This window comes from Schistocerca serialis, chromosome 1, assembly GCF_023864345.2.
Source record: "Schistocerca serialis cubense isolate TAMUIC-IGC-003099 chromosome 1, iqSchSeri2.2, whole genome shotgun sequence".
Classification (NCBI taxonomy): domain Eukaryota; kingdom Metazoa; phylum Arthropoda; class Insecta; order Orthoptera; family Acrididae; genus Schistocerca; species Schistocerca serialis.
This window is the reverse complement of record NC_064638.1, coordinates 511,943,778-511,965,170: the sequence shown is the minus strand read 5'-3', so window position 1 is coordinate 511,965,170 and position 21,393 is coordinate 511,943,778. Positions and strand designations below refer to the sequence as shown.

The window sequence follows — 21,393 nt, the reverse complement described above, 5'->3', positions numbered from 1 at the left end:
GCAACTGCTATTATTCTATCTTTCCTCTTCCTGTTATTAGTTGTGTTTACAGATTTCCAATCTCTGACCAAACTGTTAATTCTTTACCCCATGTACTCCAATTTCCAACACCTTCTTTTATTTCCCCTCTCTGTACTCCTGCCACTATCAAATATTTTCCCAACACAGATTATGGGTGACTGACAGCTCATAACTTTGTTGTTTAATCCAAAACTCCAGGCTGCAATATCAACAACACTAGGGGAAGGATAGATTGCTAGTCACCATCAAGATGACACACAAAGTTGCAGACAGCCACAATGAAAAGACTGTAACAAATTTAGCTTTTGGCCAAAGCCTTCTTCACATAAAAAAAAAAAAAACACACACACACACACACACACACACACACACACACACATATATATACGACCGCCATCTCCAGCAGCTTGGATCGGAATGCATTCGCCTGGGCATTCTGCTCCAAGCAGCCGGAAATGGCTGTCATGTGTGCGTGTGTATGTTCTGAAGAAGGCCTTTGTTGAAAAGCTAAATGTGTAACAATCCTTTTGTTGTGCCTGTCTAAAACTCAAAGTGTCATCTTTATGGTGAATAGCAATCTATCCTCTTCCCAATATTGGTAAGTCTACATCCAGTTCTTTTATGATACCTTGCACATAAAAAGAAACTCACAGTTATTCTGGATTTTACAGTCCTTTCTGATCATTGTTTCACCATATCAAACAATCTGTTGACTATAGTTGCTTTATATTTTTTACTATCTATTTAATAAATTATGTATTTTCCAAAAGCAGATCTTTAGGTCCTCCGCATCATTAAGCTACAGGCAGAATTTTTTTTCTACAGAGCTGCACCTAATTCCTATATACCAGAAATTATTTATTTATTTATTTATGTTTCAAAAAAATCTGTGTCCCTATGCTACCAATTAAGACACTGTCATCAGATTTAGTTCCATATAAACAAAGATGATGTAACTTACCAAACGAAAGCGTTGGTATGATGATAGACACACGAACAAACACAAACACACACACAAAATTCAAGCTTTCGCAACCCACGGTTGCTTCATCAGGAAAGAGGGAAGGAGAGGGAAAGACGAAAGGATGTGGGTTTTAAGGGAGAGGGTAAGGAGTCATTCCAATCCCGGGAGCGGAAAGACTTATCTTAGGGGGAAAGAAGGACAGGTATACACTCGCGCACACACCCATATCTATCCGCGGATGTATGATCTGTATATATGTGTGTGTGTGTGTGTGTGTGTGTGTGTGTGTGTGTGTGTGTGTGTGTGTGTGTGTGTGTGTGTGTGTGTACCCATCCTTTTTTTCCCCCTAAGGTAAGTCTTTCCGCTCCCGGGATTGGAATGACTCCTTAGCCTCTCCCTTAAAACCCACATCCTTTCGTCTTTCCCTATCCTTCCATCTTTGCTGATGAAGCAACCGTAGGTTGCGAAAGTCTGTAATTTGTGTGTGTGTTTTTTGTCTCTATCAACATACCAACGCTTTCGTTTGGTAAGTTACAGCATCTTTGTTTTTAGATATATTTTTCCCACGTGGAATGTTTCCCTCTATATATATGAACCAAACCTCAAGTGGCAATGCTCAACTACTGATTCATTTCTATTGAGTTTGACATTTTTTTATTCTCAACCATTCTGGTGTCTCCATTAAGTTAATTATTTTGAGTCCTTATCAGTGGTAAAAATTACAGTACACAACCATTATGACACAAACCCTTATAAAACTTCTCTTTATCATATAGGCACTTCTCACACTTTTAGGATTTTTGGCAAAATTCATGACATACATTAATTGATACAGTTTTTGAAATATGTTTATTAGAAACGATAACTGTCAAACTTTAGACGGTTACCTATTAATGGAATATCTAAGATTCCAAATATCACATCATACATGGTGAAATATTTGCAAAAATTTGGAACTAAATTATTCTGAGGTAACAAAATGAAGGCCACTGATCGCTGCTCACATTTTTTGCAGACTGAAGAGCAATGTCAAAGCCTCAAATGACAGTGTGTCACAACAGTTGCGCTTCTTGAGACACTTTTCAACAGCCACTAACACATGGTCATTTCAACATTTAGTATTTCAGACTTTTTTCATTTTAAAACTAGTATACAAACTTATGGTGTACGAAATATCATTAATGACAAAAATGAGTTCCTGTCAAAGTTGAATTTTGGCAATTCTTTTATTAAAAATACATTATATATCTAATCTGTCAGCATATCACTAGATAACAATGACCCTAATACAGAAATGTAGACCAGAACGCAACTGGTAGTAATACTGATGATCTTCACATTCCATTTCAATAATAAGAAAATGCCTACGAACAGGTTACGGAAATGTTAAAATTTAACAAAAACTAGCATTTATTCTTGATATCCCAAGAAATAAATAATAACACGAAAGAGTACACAAAATAATAATTTTAACACATTTCAGCTAATTTATTAACTGAAATGGTTACATAAATCAGAAAAACTCAAAACACATACTCACATTAAAAAATTCATTAATACTGAAAAAACATTAGTTTTACTTTTGCACTGGGTGATCTTTACTGGTTAAACTCTGTTTCGATACAAAAAATTTCTCATTGTTTCTGCTGAAAATGTGGGTCCATTAGAGAAAAATATGAATTGTGCTCGTTAACGACACAAATTTTGTAAAACAAATTGTTTCATCAGGACATTGGTTGAAAAATAGGTGTAGTTTCCTGTCTCCTGATGTGTGTTCAGCACAATTTTTATAGCAGTGTACCTGATACACAACATTTCCTTCTTTTGCTAAGAAATAAAAATGCATGCCACACAAACAATAAACACAATACATGTACATTCACAAAATTCAAAATATATGAGAAGCGTACATTATTTACCAAGCTAATAACAATGTAACGTATGTATGTTACCAACAATTGTACTCCGAGGTAGACATAACTTATTGGAATAATTGTGAAATAATTTTTATATGCATAGAAAACAGTCACCAATTCAAGAGAAAACTAAAATTTCGGTTGAAATTTCAGAAATATATTTTATATAAACAGTATTATGAAAAAAGGAAAATGACTGAATTATTTCCTTTTTTAGAAGGTCATCCCCTGATAAAAATCAAATAAAGCAACTGCTATTGAATAAAACAATTAAAATGTAATACAGTTTATGATACATTCACAGCTGTTGAACTGCGATGGATATGTACTTGTATTTATCCCTTTTACAAATATACTTACACCATCAACAACACGTTATAAATGGCAGGACACTTTTATGACTTATTACCACACTTTACTTTTTATCAAACAGTGGCAGTTTCGAACGAACTGCTCCTTCACAAATCATCAATCTCTGTGTTGCATTAACAGTTCGTTTTGTGCACAAAGTTCGATCATTATGTGCACCAGGTACAGACCTCCCTTGATGATGAGAAGCCTGTTGTTGAGCAATAGCAGCCTTCTCCAAAGATTTTCGGAGAAGAGCAATTTTTGAGGAACGTATAGCATCATTCAAATTTGAGCTTTCCATACGACGTGCAAAGTCTACTGGTGAATTCCTGCTCCCACAAGTACCTTGATGGAAAAGCAGATCTCTTTGGTGTTTCACAGAGAAAGATCCATCAGGTAATTCCCACACTGAAGTGCCTCTCTCTGCAGTACTTGACAATCTGGACACAGTGTTTGTTGCTGCACCACTTTGTTTTCTTTCAAAGTATTCCACTATTCTGCTTATGTGACGAGGTCGTGCACTGCAATTCCTGTCCTCCCAGTAGGAAATATCACCCCCACCTAAACTAGATATATCTTCTGAGCTGTCAGTATAGATGGATGATGACCGCTTTGCTGAATAAATAAGAGAATGGTGATGAGGTGTACTACGAGCCACAATGCCACCAGGAGTACTGAGTTCATCAAAGTCACAAAGTTCACCACTACCTGATCTCAAAGAACTCACAGTAGTAGTTGAGTTTGCAGAATCATCCAACAGAAACAAAGATGATGCTGCTGAGGAAGACGAGAGTGTCGCTGATGAAGTGTTATGATGGCTGCGGGGCACTGTGTGAATACTTCCAAATTCAGAGGGCAGTAACAAGTCCCCGGCCGTAATAGTAAAATCTTCGCTAACACTACTAAAGAAGCCTGATTCACAGGACCCTCTTCGTCTTAATGTGGTTGGAAGGCCCAGTCCTCCACCAGGGTCCTCTGTCAAAAGGACACCAGCATCAGCAAGATTTAAGCTTGATGAACATACCCTGTGATTAATAAAAAGTGGTGTATGCTGAGAATCTTGTAATGTACAAGTCTCTGAAAGTGATTCAGACTTCGGACTCTCACTAGCTATAAACAATGGATGTGATAACATTAAATTAGAAGAATCCATGTCACTATCTTCAACAGTAACACACTTCATATTTATTTCACCAGAAGTTTTTTGGCTGTTTGATGTCACTTGATTTTTCTTTGGTATGTTACTTTCTTCATCTGAAGAAAAAGTGCTTGATGCAAGCCGAGGTGTTGATAAGTTTTTCATATTTAAGAAAATTCTTCTGCGCATCATTGTAGGTGAAGATGGCAGAGAAAGCGGTTGGTTTATCTTCTGAACTTTCAGCACACCAGTTGCTGAATCACTGTCATCTGGTGAGGATTGGACAACTGAGTCGCCTTTTATTCCTGAAATAGATGCCTCGTGGATGGAATCAGTTTCTGCTGTTGGTGTACTTGGAGGTGTTGGGCCATAGAATGGTGATGGCAGCTCGAAGCACGATGAAAACAAATCTCCTCCTGGTCCCGCCATGAATGAGCTAGAGCTGCTGCCTTTATTAAGGCCTCCCAGAATTTTCTTCACTCCTCTGAACTGGGACAGAGCAGCAAAGGGATTGGCTCGAGATGGTTTGTAGTGCGGGTCCTGCCGCACCATGCTCTCTCCCACATGCTTTGGCGTCACCACAAAATGGCAGCGGGCCTTTTCACTTGGTGCAGTATGCATTGGGAACACCAAGTTGCCAACATCTTCAGACCAAGATCGACGATGGCACACTGTAAAGGCAAAACAAGTGTTACACAAAATTGCATCTCTCAACACCCTTAGACATAAAAATTTGACAAATATCAACTGAATGTCAAATGTTATTTCAGGTTTAGGATATTAAATTACTTTAAAATGATACAGTATAGTGAATGAACATAGTAACAATGCATGCTTCATAGTTTTTAGTCATTAACAATGACAGCTACTTATACAAGCTAAGTCTAACAATTACCATATTTTTAGTTCAGGGACAAAGAATCAAATTTTCTCTTTCAAATAATGAGAACTCAATGTCTGAAGTGCTCCCCATTCAAATCTCCCCCCCCCCCCCCTTGCAAACCATCACAACATGTACTTTTCTTCTCATTGTAAATAAGAATTCCAAAGATTAAATTATCTCCTATTTGTCATTATTTCCTTGTTGGGATAGATGGAAACCCAATAACATACACTTTTTTTCCTTGCAACCTTTTTCACACATCACAAATATTATGTTTTGGCATTTACTTAGAAATTCATCCACTAACATAAGCCACCAAACAACATGGTGGAACAAGAGTATAGCAGCACAAGATGCACTGGTGTAATCTCAACCACTTAGGTTACTAACTCAGCTCCCTGTGAAAGTTTGGCCCTAACAACTGGTTGGTAGTAGACACAGAATACTGAAGTACACAAACACTAACCCTGAAAGAAGAAACTGATGCTAGGTTACTATTTTTCTTCTGCATTGCAAGAGAGTATTTACCACAAATGCCACAAGAACAAATAGGTGCAGTGAAGCTACAACAGACATATTAAATTCATCCAACAACAGTTTACAACCTGATCATGGGTAAGAAACCTGTATTAACCTAACTGTGTACTTGTGTATGTGAGAAATTTTCTGTCACACTGAATGTATTTCTACGGCACATTTCTGAATGAATAAACAAAGTTCATTTCTGAGATCAATTTTTTTCTCCTTGAAACTGAGGGTAGCTGTATTTAACTGTTATTATAACAACAGTATGATGCAATGTATCTTAACCAGCTTTGTTTTGCTGATGGCATTATATTATTTGCCTTCACTGCAGCTAAACTACAACAACGAATGGAAGAAAATAATAGAACAAGTATGAAAATAAATTTGAAAGCAATTACACAACGACGAAATAATGTTTAACCTACATTTTGATAAAGGAACTCTAGAAACTAACAACAAAATCACAGAACCTGTTGACAACAATGACTGATTGCCAATAAAAATTAACAGACAAGTAGAAATGTCCAGCACTGTTTTTGGTAAACTAAACAAAATTTTAAAAACTAAATTTTCAATAAGCTGCGAACAGGTTGTTTACAACCCATGTGTATTAGCTGTTTTTCTTACGGCAGCGAGTCATGGAGTTAATTTTAAAAAATATTCAAAAACTAGTGGTTGCTCAGTGATCAATGGAAAGATACAAGCTGGAAATTACTATAGAAGTGACTGGGACTAACAGCCCACCAAATTGGTGGTGCAATCCAAGACGTAACAAAAGATAAATGGAATATGGATCAATTACATTAGAAAACACAAAGGGATAACAAGGATAATTGCAGCTGAAGATTGCAATGCGCTGAAAAGTCTAGAGGCAGCCTTTTTCCATATATGACACCGATGCAGTTTTTGTTTCTGCTGCTGCTGCTGGTGGTGGTGGTGGTGGTGGTGGTGATACAGTCATACATGAATCTGAACAAAATTGGCTTGGGGTAAGCAACCACGAGAGTGGTATGGAGGCAATACATAATTCATTGCCTCCATAACAATAATAAATTATGTAATGTTGGTCACCTTTCTTCAGCTGTGCAGCATCACGTTCTTCTGGAGCAGCTCCAGTTCCTGCACATGAAATAACCTCTTCACTTCGAGCACCTGCTACCGCAGGTGCTGCAGCACAGACACGATCTACTGGTAGTGAAGCACAGCCCAAGATTTGTATTTCCTGCTGTTCTTGTTGCTGTTTCTGCTGGAGTTCATAATCAGCAATGATTCGATTAAGACGGATAACAATTTCTGCGAAAGATGGACGGCTTTTTGGCTCAAACTGCAAAATAATAATAATAATAATAATAATAATGATGATGTAAATTATTAGGTGCACCATACAATTTGAAATGTTAAGCAGATACAAAATTTGCTCCAATTAAAATTACCTGAGGAGATAATAAGGAAACCTACACCTCTTTAAGAACCACTGGTATACACAGAATGGTTTTCTGCTAGACATATTAAATTATATAAATGGTATAAGTAAGTTACCATTATAAATTCAGAACAATTACATCACAAATGAACACAAATGTCAGTGAGTTAAAATTTGCCATACCACGGATGCACACATTTAAAAACAGAAAAACACTCCAATCTAGCATTTGGTACTGTTGTCTCCTGCCTCAGTACTAGAGGAAGATAGGTTTGTGAAGGTTGGAAAAGAGGGGAGCTCTCTGACTACAGGTTGAAGGGGACCCACATATTGTGAGGACAAGTGGGGAAAAGATCAATGAGGAGGAGTCAGAGAGAGTAAGAGGTTGAAGATGGTACTCTGTTAAGCACTGTGACAACTTCTGTCTAGTGATGATAGAAGGAGGTAGTATAGCTGGAATATGAGATACCTGACTGAGAGGTGGAATGAGCAGTACAGTTAAGAATGATAGGAAATGTAGCAGGTGAACTCTCCTTTGGTTACAGTACAGAAAGGAAGACAGGTTATTATTCTTGAAAGACTGACTTTCTATTGTGTAGAGGTCAGATGTTCTCAACTGTGCATTATCTTACTTTCATCCAGTCACAGCCTGTCTAACTATAATCCCCCACCCTTCAAAATTTTGATACATGAAGTTCCATTTTTAGTTCTTCATCAGTTAACGCCTATCTTTACATGACACCATCTCATCCAATTACAACAATAAATCCAACCTTTGTTGGTGACAAGATTCAAAGCTTTATCATTTGTTTACAACAAAATGTAGAATGAAACTAAATACTTACTGTGCAACATGAGAATGCTAATTTTAGAAATTCTGGAGGGCACGGACCACACATTTCACTGAAAGCTAAATAATCTAGACCAAAATTTTCCGTTCGTGGAAGAATGTCTGGATCTGCTTCCACACGGGCTATTAGTTCACAAAGGATTATACCATATGAAAATACATCAGACTTTTCATTGTACCACTGGCCTTTTAGGCATTCAGGTGACATCCAGTAAGGTGAACCAACAGTTGGTAATCTATATGGACACCTGAAAAGGAAAAATTAGGTTACCATGTAATGCATACTGCTTGTATTCTAATACTACAGCATACATCAATGAAATTAATATAATTTCATAAATATCACTGTGAACTTCTATAAATGACCATAAAATGCTATCAAGTAAACCTGTTCACATGATTTGAATGTGTGTGTTACAAGAAGAGATATGAAGTGTCATACTACAGGGGTGTCAACAGTATGAAGACACAAGAAGTCACCTCAGAGGTAGGAATGATATTTGCTTTACACCTTATAGAAAAGGTGTTCACGAAATGATGGGAAAAGCAGAAGGAAAGAAATATTAACTCACAACACTTTCTGGAATTTCCTTCCAAGTTTAAGACAGTGATAACACAGGATTCTTTCTAGAGATTAACTTTTGAATGCCACGCAGAGAATATAATGTTTCTTAATACGATCAACAACAAGGTTATCCATATATCTCAACAATTAGTGACCTGCTTTTTCTTCCTAATCTTTTACATTTTGAGCCTTCCAACTTCTTGCAAATGTTTACTACAGTTTCAATACCTCAACACCACTTACATCTACACAACATAGTGTAACACATCACTTTTTGGTCAAATGTTTGAGTGAAGCAAAAACACAACTCCCTATAAATTACACAGTGTGTGTTTGTCCAAATTTTCACAGCAAAACGAAGAGTGTGAAATGGACAAATGAGGTATCAAACTGACCAGCATGAGGTCTAGTTTAGCAAAAATATGTTTAATTGAATGGATGAATCAGAGTAATTACGAAAAAAATTATGACTTGAGGGAAAATTGAAATGTTTCATGTGGAGCTACTACTAGGTACGTAAATGAAAGAAGAGTCAAAAACTACTTCCCTTAAGGTCTAACAAGATAGTGCATAAAAAGTTGCAATGGTGTGATATTTAACTGTTAAAATGGTTTCCTTTTGAATTAGGCACTCAATTCAGGACATTTCGAGAAGATAAGATGCTGCAAAGATAAATGAGGTGCCAGAAATACCACACTTCCTACACACAACTCAAAAACAAAAAATTAAAAAATAAATAAAAATGAAATAAATAATAAAAGACAAAATATTTGGCGAAATGATTTGTCCAAAAGTAAGAAATAAACCAGATTACAAAAACATTTGACATGCCTTTGAATTATGCTCGAAGTTAAGTACAGCAAATGAAATGCCAATAGAGAATTTAAATCTCAATGCTTAAATTAGAATTTTAGAGTACTGCAGACTGTGCAGCCACTGTTCTATGGCTCTGATGTATTTCTATCAACTATAACTGAAGGTGCAAAAAAGTTCCAACAATTTTTCAGTCTGAGGAATTTATCAATTATCTGGGAAGAGAATGTGCATTCTCTACTGGCACCTAATTTGCTGTGCATGATCGGACCATCACTGAAAAGAACATTAAATATCTATCTATTTTAAGCTTTGTTTTTAGACAAATCTTTTGACTTTTTCTTAACAATCTCACAGAACTGAAAATCAGTTGTGCTGTGATCTACAATGTTTAAAAATACTACTGCAGTACTTACATTGGATCTGGAATTTTAGCAGCAAGTCCGAAGTCACCAACAACTGCTATCATTTCACCTGACTCCTCATTGTTCTTTATAAGAACATTCTAAAACAAAGCAGAATAAACTATGAATGATGTCTCTCTCATGCTCCATCACCACAATGAAATACAAATAGAAAGATCACACTTCTCATTAACTACACTGCACTGCCCAGTAACTGTTCAATGTCTACTGTTAAACAGATCTTTGCTGACATGGGCATTAGGAAGAATGATAATTCTATGTTAAGTTTGTGTGCTGTAACTATTTTATCTTCTGTCAGCAACATAAGGGTACATACCTGTCTGAAATAAAAACCCAAAACCCATTATTATTCCTCTCATATTGCTAACATTAACTTTACAATTCATAAGATTGACAATATTATGAAAAGCATAGATTGCTACTAATCATATAGTGGAGATGTTCAGTCACAGACAGGTACAACAGAAAGACTGCTAGACAAGTGAGCTTTTGCCCAAAAAGGTCTTCTGAATTAGACAACAAACACACACACATTCCAGCAAATGCAACACATGCACACATGACCACTGTCCCTGGCTCTCTCTCTCTCTCTCTCTCTCTCTCTCTCTCTCTCTCTCTCTCTCTCTCTCTCTCTCACTCTGTGTGTGTGTGTGTGTGTGTGTGTGTGTGTGTGTGTGTGTGTGTTTGTGTGTGTGTGTTTTGTCCAAGGCCTTTTGGCCAAAAGCTTGCATGCCTAGCAGTCTTCTGTTGTGCCTGTTTATGACTTCCCAAACTGTAGTAAACTCTTAGTTAAATTAAAAGTGAAACATGTACTGCTTGGGCTTCACGTCTAAAAAATTCTGACAAAATTCATTAATTCAATAATGTGTAAAATGTCTGAAAATGACATAAAATTACGAATATGACTGTGAAAACAGACTGCAGATTATGTTATTTGTAGATCAGATGTGTAGAAAAACAGACTACACAGTTGTTACAAACAACACTGCCTAGAATATCACAGGTCTTTGGGTAACTAACAGCAGAGAGTGCTTCTGTTACTGGCGACAGAAAGAGTACCTAATACTACCACATACACAATATCTTAAGCCTGGCCTTTACTATGTATGTGCATGAATTAATTAACTTTTGCTTTGCATGGGAAAAAAGGAAAAAAATTTGTTTCTAGTAACAGAACAACACAAAAAATTGTGTCAAAACTGATCAATACAGTAACACTTGAATTGAATAACAGTCTGTAATATTTCATCTGTCAAGTACCCCTGCAAATTACAGTGTAACTCTCATACTATATCAATAAGTGCTAATTTAAAACCAGTAAATATGGAAAATTAAGGAACCTGATATTTAGAAAGACTGACCTTGGAAGTAAGGTCCCTATGGAAAACTCCCCGAGAGTGCAGATACTCCATTCCTCTGGCTATATCCAGTGCAAGCTTCATCCTTGTAAGATGAGGAAGTTCCACACTAGAATTCTGAATAAGCTGCTCCAAGCTGCCTCCATTGATATACTGAAACATACAATATTTTTTCTCTCATGTCTTGCATAGAATCTACCCAACTTATAACTTTCAACATTAATACAATTTTTTTCAACGAAAATAAAGATTGCAACTTTGAAGTAACAAACAGCACACAAAGATAATCAACTGATCACACACTTAACAGAAAATGCTTTCATTATTGATGAAGCACAGCTAATAGTTATGCCCACATTCACAGGTAATGTTGAGATAACCACATCTCACAACATTTAAGAATGTTTGCTAGTTAACATTACAGTTCTTGAAGTCAACACAGAACAACCAAAACAATTTAAACTTACAACAAATCACTTTACTTCACATATGCCAATTAGTCACAATTTACTTAGTAGAAGTTTTCTGCTGGTAAATTATGCAAAAACAAATTAAAAGTAACTCTTATTTTATCAGGATGAAATATGTTTCAAATATCACCTTCATATACTATAGAAGTAGCTAACTTTACCCTCACAAGTTCCTGTGAGAGATACGTAACATACTCGTTCTCAGGCAGACAGTTAGATTATAGGTTTGATTTTACTACACATTTTATTGATTTTCTTAGTCACCTTCATAAGGTTCTGCCAGTATTTCTCAAATAAACGGAACTATTCCAAAGCCACTGTGACTGATAAGGAAAAACCAAAGAAAACATCAATCTATATGTCCAGAAGGGGATTCTAACCCTGCTCCTCCTGAAAGCAAGTCCAGAGCTGTGTCACTACGCTTGGTTTGTCAGCTGAGGGAGGAGATGGAAGAGGGAATGTACTTTACCAGTTAGTCACTCATGTGTGGGAGATTTCAATTCTTCAATACCAATTCAAAATTAGGCAGCTACTCTAAAATAAAACTGCCTTACCAATAAGCTTATAGGAACATAACAACTCTACTTTCAGATTTTTCTTTAATTTGATATGACACTAAAACTGCATGTTGTGAGTAAAAGAATTATATTATTTTATTTAAAGAAAGACATATATGCACACTACTAGCAGCAGCTGATAAAACAAATATAAATATGTGCTACCAGTTTTGATACAAATGAGTAAGAGGAGTGCACCCTACAAGAGACAGACAGATAGTTTTAAGAGAAAAAAAATAACGAAATAAAGTTACCCAAAGAACTTTTCTTGTTTCTTTGTCTCTACATGTCTGCGGTTTTGGTAGATGAAGAAATCTCTGAGCCACAGTAACACAGTACATCACAAGAGGAGACAAAATAAAAAAGTGCAGCCTTTTGATAAAGTGAAGTATCGTGGGGTAAATCATTTTCTGCATTTGAAAAGAAACAATCTGGACAAATTCATGCTGTGGTGGATGCGTAGGGCAACAGTGAGCTACCATTTGACGCAGTGTTAAGATGACGCAGATGCTTCTAGTGTGGTCAAACAAGTCTGAATGATGAATGAAGTGGCAGATCATGTCCCTGTGAAATATGGCATTAAGAGAAATGTTGCAAATGTGTCAGACTAATCCAGAGGACTTCCTTAGCCACCTAAGCACAATGGGCTCGGGGACATAGGAACAAAGCACACCTAAGCACAATGGGCTCGGGGACATAGGAGCAAAGCACGTGTTTTCATTACGATGAAAAAGGAAAAATATCTAATGATGTGAACAACCAAATGAAAACACACGATTCAGTTGTTTGTTGGAAAAATTCACTCATTTTTTGAGTGACACTAGTCCTTGGGAGCAGCCAAATGAAAACTATCAATTCAGTTGGATGTAGTTTTTAAGTATTGTATGGACTATTCATTAATTCTTCAGAGTGAAACCACTGTTTTCATTATTTAAAACTGATTAATATCCAGATTCAAATAACAAATAACTAATTAAGCTGATGTATCACTGGAAGTCAAAACTTAAGCGTAAAAGTCCCCAAGTGTACAAGGACAAAAAGGAACACTGACTGAATTCTGTTTTAATGAAAAGGTAAGATGACATCCATTAATTAAAAATTATTTGAATCTAGCCATCAAATACTTATTTAATCATTTCTTTGCGTATAAGGTAAATATATTGTGCAGGAAATTACATTACTGGCTATGTACATGGGTGGTTTCTTCTCAAATCATACACGTGAAGTGTGTGTGTGTGCGCGCACGCCACAGTGTAGTTTGGTAATTTGCCGATAGTCAGTGCTAGTTGCAAACATGTTGAGTTCAGGTGTGGAGTGAGCTTTCTGTGTGTTGGAGTTCAACAAAAGCAAGTGTGCTACAGCTGTTCAACGGATGTTTAGAACCAAGTACAGTAAGAAGCCACCAACAAGCAAGGCCATTTACCACTGGCACAACAATTTCATTACAATGGGTTGCTTGTGCCTGGTAAAGAGGAGCGGACGTTCCAGTGTGAGTGAAGTGAATGTGGAGCACGTATGAGAGACATTCATAAAAAGTCCAAGGAAATCGGTGTGACATGCATCCCGTGAACTCGAAATAGCTCCAATGACTGTGTGGAAAGTCCTGCAACAGAAGCTGTCTATGAAACCATTCTAATTGGAGCCAGTGCAGAAGCTCAATGACAATGACAAAGACAAGCATTCTGCGTTGTTCACAGTTGCAAGAATTGAATGAGGGTGTTGATCACCTAATTTTCAGCAATGAAGCCACTTTTCACGCTAATGGGAAAGTGAACAGGCATAATTGTCAAATCTGGGTTACAAAGTATCCACACGAATGCACTGAATTTGAGCGTGATTCCCCAAAGGTGAATGTTTTTTTGTGTCTTGTCACATCAAAAACTGTACGAGCCATTCTTATTCGCCAAGAGCACTTTCACTGGATATTCCTACTTGGACATGTTGCAGCAATGCTACAGAATGGGACAGCTGTTCCATGAAATGCCCCCCCCCCCCTCCCCCATCACCAGATCTCACTCCGTGTGACTTTTTTCTGTGGAGACACATTAAAGATCTGGTGTATGTAATGCCTCTACCACGTCATGTAGCAGAGCTCCGGGGGAGAATATGGGAAGCCGCTGCCACAGTCAACGATGCCATGCTGGAACGGGTATGGCAAGAAATTGATTACTGTATTGACATCTTCCAAATCACTCATGGTTCGTGTATCAAATATTTGTAAAAAAAAAAAAAAAAAAAAAAAAACTTTCAGAGTTTCTCTTCAAACTGCAATATGTATGACATCTGTACAATGTTTAGTCCTTGTGCAATTAATAATTGAAAGTGTTCCCTGACTTTATGTAGACCCTGTATATATTTGTATGTTGAAGTTCCACATGATACCTCTTCAAAACTACAATATTTTGATTTTCTGATGATTTGTTAAAATGCTACAGACCTCTCTATATGAGAGTGTTTGTGAAATTGTCTTAACAAAAGAGAAAATTGAAAGATTGTAATAAAGAAATGAAAAGTTATAGATATCTGAATTTATTTTCAATAAATACTTTGTTCCAAATACTATGAGACATTATTAATACACACACTTCTGAGCTTTTTTCATTTTTTCTTTAAATATAAACTATGAAAATTTGTAACTTTTTGCATAGTTCAAAATAATGTTTTGAAAATATGAATTGTCACAGGATGTTAATTGTCTTGAGAAATGATAAAGTGGAAGGACTGCTAACTGTCAGCTATGAATGAAATTCTTAAACTGTCAAAATATTTGTTCATAAAGATGAAAGCATCTGAAATTTTTTGGTTATTTAGAAATTATTTTCTCCAAACCCTCTGTCCTAAATGTTCTAAAAATTTCATGGTATGTTAGCTGGTCATTGTATTTAGGGAATGTACAATCAGAGTGGGCAGTTCTTGTCTATACAAAATGTGAGAAACTGTTTAGGTACCTGGCTCTCCTATCAAGGTCAAAAAATCGTAGACACTTAAACATTTAAACTGATCACTGATTTTAAGTAAATGTCATGCAAAACTGGTTTTTCTGATTCAAAATAATTATTTTACAACATTATAAGTGAGTGGGAAAACTACTCATAATTTTGTTCGAAAGCGTTTTATAACAAAAATGATATATGTAGAATATTTATACTCATTTTTCTTTTTATGATATTATTCACAAAATTATTATTGTTTCGGTCATGATTTTCCTTATTAAACTCATATAGCCAAGCTGAATATGCACATAGACAAGGATGATACAACAAGAGCCGTACTTGGGAAATGGGAACTGCGCACTGATCTTTTGAATCATTTGAAAGCATTATCAGGACCATGAGGTGTCGTATAGGAGATGGTTCTATCATGCAGCTCATGACTAATTGTCAAACACACAAGAAATTAAATGGCTCACTACAAAGTCTTCTAATGTATATTGGGGTCTCTGCATTTCACACACAGTAACAGGCTGCATTCCATGGAGAACCGTTGTTGCAATGTACGCGCCACCCCAGGATGAATCCCAGTAGTGACTTGATTGAATTCCTCCCATAGGCTTCACAGTAGACCACTCTCTCTCTTTTTTAAATGGAACTCCCTTAATGTACTTTCATTTAGAATTAAGAATTTCATGTTTGTTACCAATGCTGATATAGTGTGTACAAATCCAACAGCATCTCATAGCATCAACAGCTTCATGCTGGAGATTAAATCTTGTTGCAAGATGTTTACAGAGACCTCGTACCCCATCACTTGCACTTTTTCCATGACCTGTTGCTGAAGATACCCATTTTTTTCTTAATTCCTGTATTACAGTGTTGACCAACTCATAAAGCTGAAAGCAGTTTTTAAAATGAAATGCTGCACCATCAGTCACATACACATGTTTAGGAAATGCATGGCCTCTAGATGCTATGTCATCAATGATTATGCTGACAGCATAACATGCATGTGCACTGTCATGAATGAGATCATTACTGACAATAACAAAACAATGTGCCGAGGGCGTGAGCAACACATGTGAATATTGATACCTGTGGTGTGTGCCAGTGGTAACTTTGAATTTCGTTGTGCAAAGCACCAGACCAGTTCTCGGCGAAGTCAAAATGAAGAACTAATGTGTCAGTATTCTGGGATGTGGCTGATTTTACTTCTTCAGGCCTGTCTCTGAGTCCTCCGGATATAATGGTGAGCTATTCCTTTCATGATCCAAACCTCTGGAACAAACTTCTCTGGCTCTACTGTCTTCTTTGCCAACTCTCTTCCCTCCCACAATGCATAGGTTGCAGCACTGTCAGTATCCTGAAGGTGTAATGCTTCAACAGTCATAACTTCGGCACTAGGATACATTGCACGCTCCTGCAACCAGCATTTATCTTGAGGCTCTTGTCATATACACTAAAGCAATAGGTCCATCTCTGTGTACATCTTTATGGTGACACTGCTTATGACAAAACAAAAAAGATTAAAATTAGTGCAGTAAATACATGTGCATACTTCTTTCACTGGCTGCCATTTTACCTATTTTGGTCGTAAGGAGTCGAACTTTGAGAGACCAGTTATTAAATTCAGCTTCTCCTTTCTCATTAGGAAATATAGTTCTCTTATTGTTCTTGTCATATATCTTTCTACCTTTTTCACCATTTTGACTAACAGAAATAACATCAGCCCATTTGGGAGTTTTTTGTCAACACTTAGGTAATATTCTAGAGTAACAGAAAGCGTATCAGCCTGCAACGGATGCCCACAGTAAGAATCTGTGGATGCCCAAATACCTTTCTTATTATGAAATGAAATTTTCACTCTACAGCGGAGTGTGCGTCGATATGAAACTTCCTGGCAGACTAAACTGTGTGTCAGACTGAGACTCGAACAAGGGACATTTGCTCTACCATCTGAGCACTTGCCCGCAATAGGCAAAGGTCCCGAGTTCAAGTCTCAGTCCGGCATACAGTTTTAATCTGCCAGGAAGTTTCACTTTTCTCATTCTTTATTTTATGAGCTTTTGAAAGCAAATAATGTGAAGGATTGGCTCTGTATTTCTATATCTACTGCTTAGAGTAGTTACCTGGTACCAGTGTCAGTAATTGTATCTTCTCAGTACAGATGGCTGCTGAGATAGCAGTATTCGGGTTTCTGAAACCACACGTTACATTTCATACACGTTCTGCAAGTGCATCTACGTTATATACTTCACAAAATTTTGAAGATATTGTTTGTGTAAAACTTTTTTTTCAATTTCTTCCACTTTTTTTACATTCTGTTTTCTTCTTGTGCTTCTTACATTTCCCGGACATTTTAGGTGGGGATATAGTAGGGGCTACAGCAGAAATTCTAACATTCAACACATCAACAACTTCACACCCTGGAATATAAACATCTGCACTATCTTCTTCAGTTTCACATTTGTGTGATTGTGATCGTCCAGGTGGGTTGCCACTAAATTTCTTCTTGTAGTGAGTGTAGCTATTCCTGCGCAATGGATGTGATGCTAAAACTGTCACTCGAGGACCAAGATATTTCTGCACTACCTTTGACAGATTTCCAACAACTGTGAAGTGTTTTTCGCCATTCTTAAACACCACCTTCTTGTGTCTTTTTTCATACTCCATACGCCTCACTCTTTTACTACTGTGTTTCCTCACTGACAATGTATCTAACAAAAAGTTCAAACCAAACAAAACTCCACCAGAATTTAGAATGGTAGATGTGCAAGTTCTCACTCGTTTGTTATAAACAGAAAAGCTCTGGAAACACAGTTGCCAACATGCAAATTTTCACTAGAAACTCAGTGATGCGAAATATGTAGAATGCTGAGAAATTTTTAATACTTTACACAGAAAAATATTCCCCACTGTGTTTGCACTGACTACTTACATATTAACCGAACAATATTTTGTGTAATTCTCAAAAGTTTTCGGATGGGGATTTTCGAGTAAATAATTCGTAAAAACTCGTGAAAATGCATTTTTTATATTTTTGAGTGACAAATATTTACGTTATACATGTCGCTGGAGCAAAGACAATAATTTTTATAATTGCATCAGAAGTAACATGACAGGAAAGATAGCGTTGTGTGACTTTCCGAACAAGAAAAACAATTTAAGTGGAAAAATTAATACTTTTTTGTTCTCTACTGTTTTAATAGTTATTTACGAAATACATTTTTCAAGGGGTAAGATAAAACGAAAATACTTTATTTCTTAACACTTTTAATATAGAGGTCTAACATGTATTTTCTCCATTGAAATTCATGACCACGAGTTGACATGACCTGTATGATCTGAGATGAAATCACACACATACAAAGTGAAAAAAATTCGTATAGCTGACCTGGTCACTCACACTAGTTTCAGTTGGTTGTTTCAAACTGAAAAAATCGAATGAAGGAAAATACTATCGACTGGCCACGGTCTCAAATACCCAATTATCAACAGAGCTATGGTGCGTGGTGTGGTGCTAAACGATTATGACCGTAAAGAGCAGCCACGTGTGTATACTACCGAAATCTCCTGAAGAGGTTGCAGAAAGTTGTCATGTCAAAGCGTCGGAAGAGGAAGCTGTTAAAGGGAATGTTTTTGCTCCAGAACAACGCCCCACTTAATTTTGCACGGTGCGTAGTCAACATGCAGACTTATGGGCTATCATATTCTCTCATCCCACGTGGCACACAGACACGTCTTCCTCTTTCCTCGGATGACGAAATCATTACTCGGCGCATATTTAAAAAATTACGACGATATGATTTTAAAAGGCAGAACGTTCCCTAAACAGCTAAAATGCAGACGTCTTCAACTAAATCGCGTATTACGTACGTTTTCGCTGTTCATGCAGTGAAACTTCAGCATCGAGCATGACATTTTAATACATTACTTCTTTACTACCCATTCTATTCGCAACACAATTTGCAGACAGTATTCATTTATACTCCTCAATGTACCTTCAAACATATCATTGAACGACACATAGTACGGGAGATTGACGGCTTAGGCATTCGGGCGCGTGAGAAACTTGCTTTCGCTTAAAATGGAGCGCAAATTATCCACACCATATTCATCCAGTGCCTCATAAAGCACGCAGCAACTTCCAACAAACTTTCGGCACAGTTTCAAATCTTTTCTAACCTTTTTCTCGCTTACATGCTCAACGACAAATATTTAACACACTACCGGTAAGTCATTTCTAAAGCAATCAGTACATACAATCAATTTTATACATGGAATAGAAATTCTCCAAAGAATCAGGGGTTTACTGGTATGTTCTTAATTCTACTTGGACAAAAATCAGATAATAAAAAATGTGACCTAGTCACACTTGCTTTCATCTGCTTTCCTTTTTCTTATCTGGGGAGTTTTTGAACCCAAAACTGGGCTACGTCCAGTGCTTCCCCACTGTAATTCACAACGGTACATATACTAGGATTGGTCAGGAGATGTTCCATATACTGATATTCGCCACGGTCACTTCTGTCGCCGTATGAATCTATACGGCTGTACTTAATTAGGTGTGCCTTCACTAATGGTACTACGCCCATTTTGGCACGTTTCGGGCTACTTCAAATATTCTATCTCAGGTTCTCGTCACTGGGAATCTACTGTGCTGGAGGGTCACTAAGTCCAAGTATCTTGTGGGAATGAAGTCTTCTAGGTCCACAGCAAACGCCAAAGTGGTACATCAAAGGCATACTTAAGCTTCTATTTGTTCGTGATCACTTGTACAGTTTACTGTGCAGCATGGGTTTCATGCAATCGGTTATTAATCAGTGTGTTTCATTTAAGCTTGAGTAGAGTATTTCAGCATGCACTGATCTGGACCACACCGGGCAAACATATTCCGCCGTGTAGAAGTCTCAGCTGTGATTATCAGCACCTTTGGTCTAGCTCCCCATCTGCTGTTAGCCACTTTTCTCACTACGACTTTATGAAGGGTCTTCTCGCAGAGATGTTTTTACGACAATAACTGGTCTGGTACGACGTCCAGGTATGATGGATGACCTGCGAGTTCCAAGCTGATACCATTCCAGGTTGCATTCAGCAACTGATTTGCTTGTTTTGGGCGAAAAGGGAAGGCGCCGACTTGGGTCTTTAAGGGATATGGTTACGTTCGTTCTACGCCAGCGTGCATTTAAATCCCAAAAGCATTAAGAGACTGTGCAGTAAATGGATGAAGTAGTAGAAAAATGTTTCCCGAAACACCTGTTTTCATTTTGACGTTAATCAAAATAAAGGGTCCAAGCTGTAGTCAGGAAACCATGCCCCACTACATCGTAACATCTCCACATGTGGCAATGAATATTCACTACCTGAGGACGACGACGACATCTAATGAACGTGCAGCCATTCAACAAATAATTAACTCACTTTTGAAATAAACTTAATAGCTAGTTTCGGATAAACAGATGATATTTTTAATGCGATGTCCTGGCGCTAGACGACAGACTGCATTCTTCGCGTACCTATGCTCTGAACACGTCAAGTTAAACACGAGAACATCAATGCACACATTTTTACTTCCAATCGATGGATGAAAGCATTCTCGATCAGAAAAAGCAATACATGTAATGACTAAGAAACTGTTACCAGACTATACTATTATTATTTGACGAACATGTCTTCCCGAGAAGAAGAAAACAGTTGCAGAACTTTTAGATTTGATCTCTGAAAATCTTCTATGATTTTCATCGAGAAAACGCTTCATATAAGCAGTTTTCGTGAAGCTATGTAGAAAACTGCATTGGAATCAACTTAAGATGTACAGAATAGGAACTGTACATGGGAAGCATCTCATTCGATGTTGTACGGAAACTGATGCACTATTTGTCACTACTGACAGTTTCTAAAGTACCGTAGAATAGTAAACACGTTTTACTGCTTATGTAGTCGCTAAGTTCTTTTTTTTCTTCATTTTAGTGATCCAGAACCGTTGTCAGAAATAGGCTACAAAAGCAACATGCCACGTCATCTGACGGGCAGTCATTAATTACGTTTCTCAAATCGTTCTATAGCAGCTCCCCAACTGATTGCTGGCTACAAATATATGATCGATGGATACTTAGTTCGTTTCTATGCTATGCATACGACGGAGGTGGTGACAGTTAGGGGCAGTCGCTCCCAATCAAGTCCTAGTGTTACCCAGTGACT

General features: G+C 37.2%; 1 protein-coding gene across 1 annotated transcript in view; it reads right to left on the bottom strand.

Annotated features, from left to right (window-relative positions):
• Nucleotides 1-1,858: 1,858 nt before the first annotated feature.
• Nucleotides 1,859-21,393, bottom strand: part of LOC126474232 (uncharacterized) — a 273,747-nt gene continuing 254,212 nt past the window's right edge. Inside the window, exons 4-8 of the mRNA XM_050101700.1 lie at nucleotides 11,236-11,385; nucleotides 9,866-9,954; nucleotides 8,067-8,319; nucleotides 6,870-7,122; nucleotides 1,859-5,061 (exon numbers count right to left, since the gene is read on the bottom strand). Of these exons, the coding sequence (XP_049957657.1) occupies nucleotides 3,317-5,061; nucleotides 6,870-7,122; nucleotides 8,067-8,319; nucleotides 9,866-9,954; nucleotides 11,236-11,385 (2,490 nt within the window). The 3' untranslated portion in view covers nucleotides 1,859-3,316. The remainder of the gene's footprint in view (nucleotides 5,062-6,869; nucleotides 7,123-8,066; nucleotides 8,320-9,865; nucleotides 9,955-11,235; nucleotides 11,386-21,393) is intronic.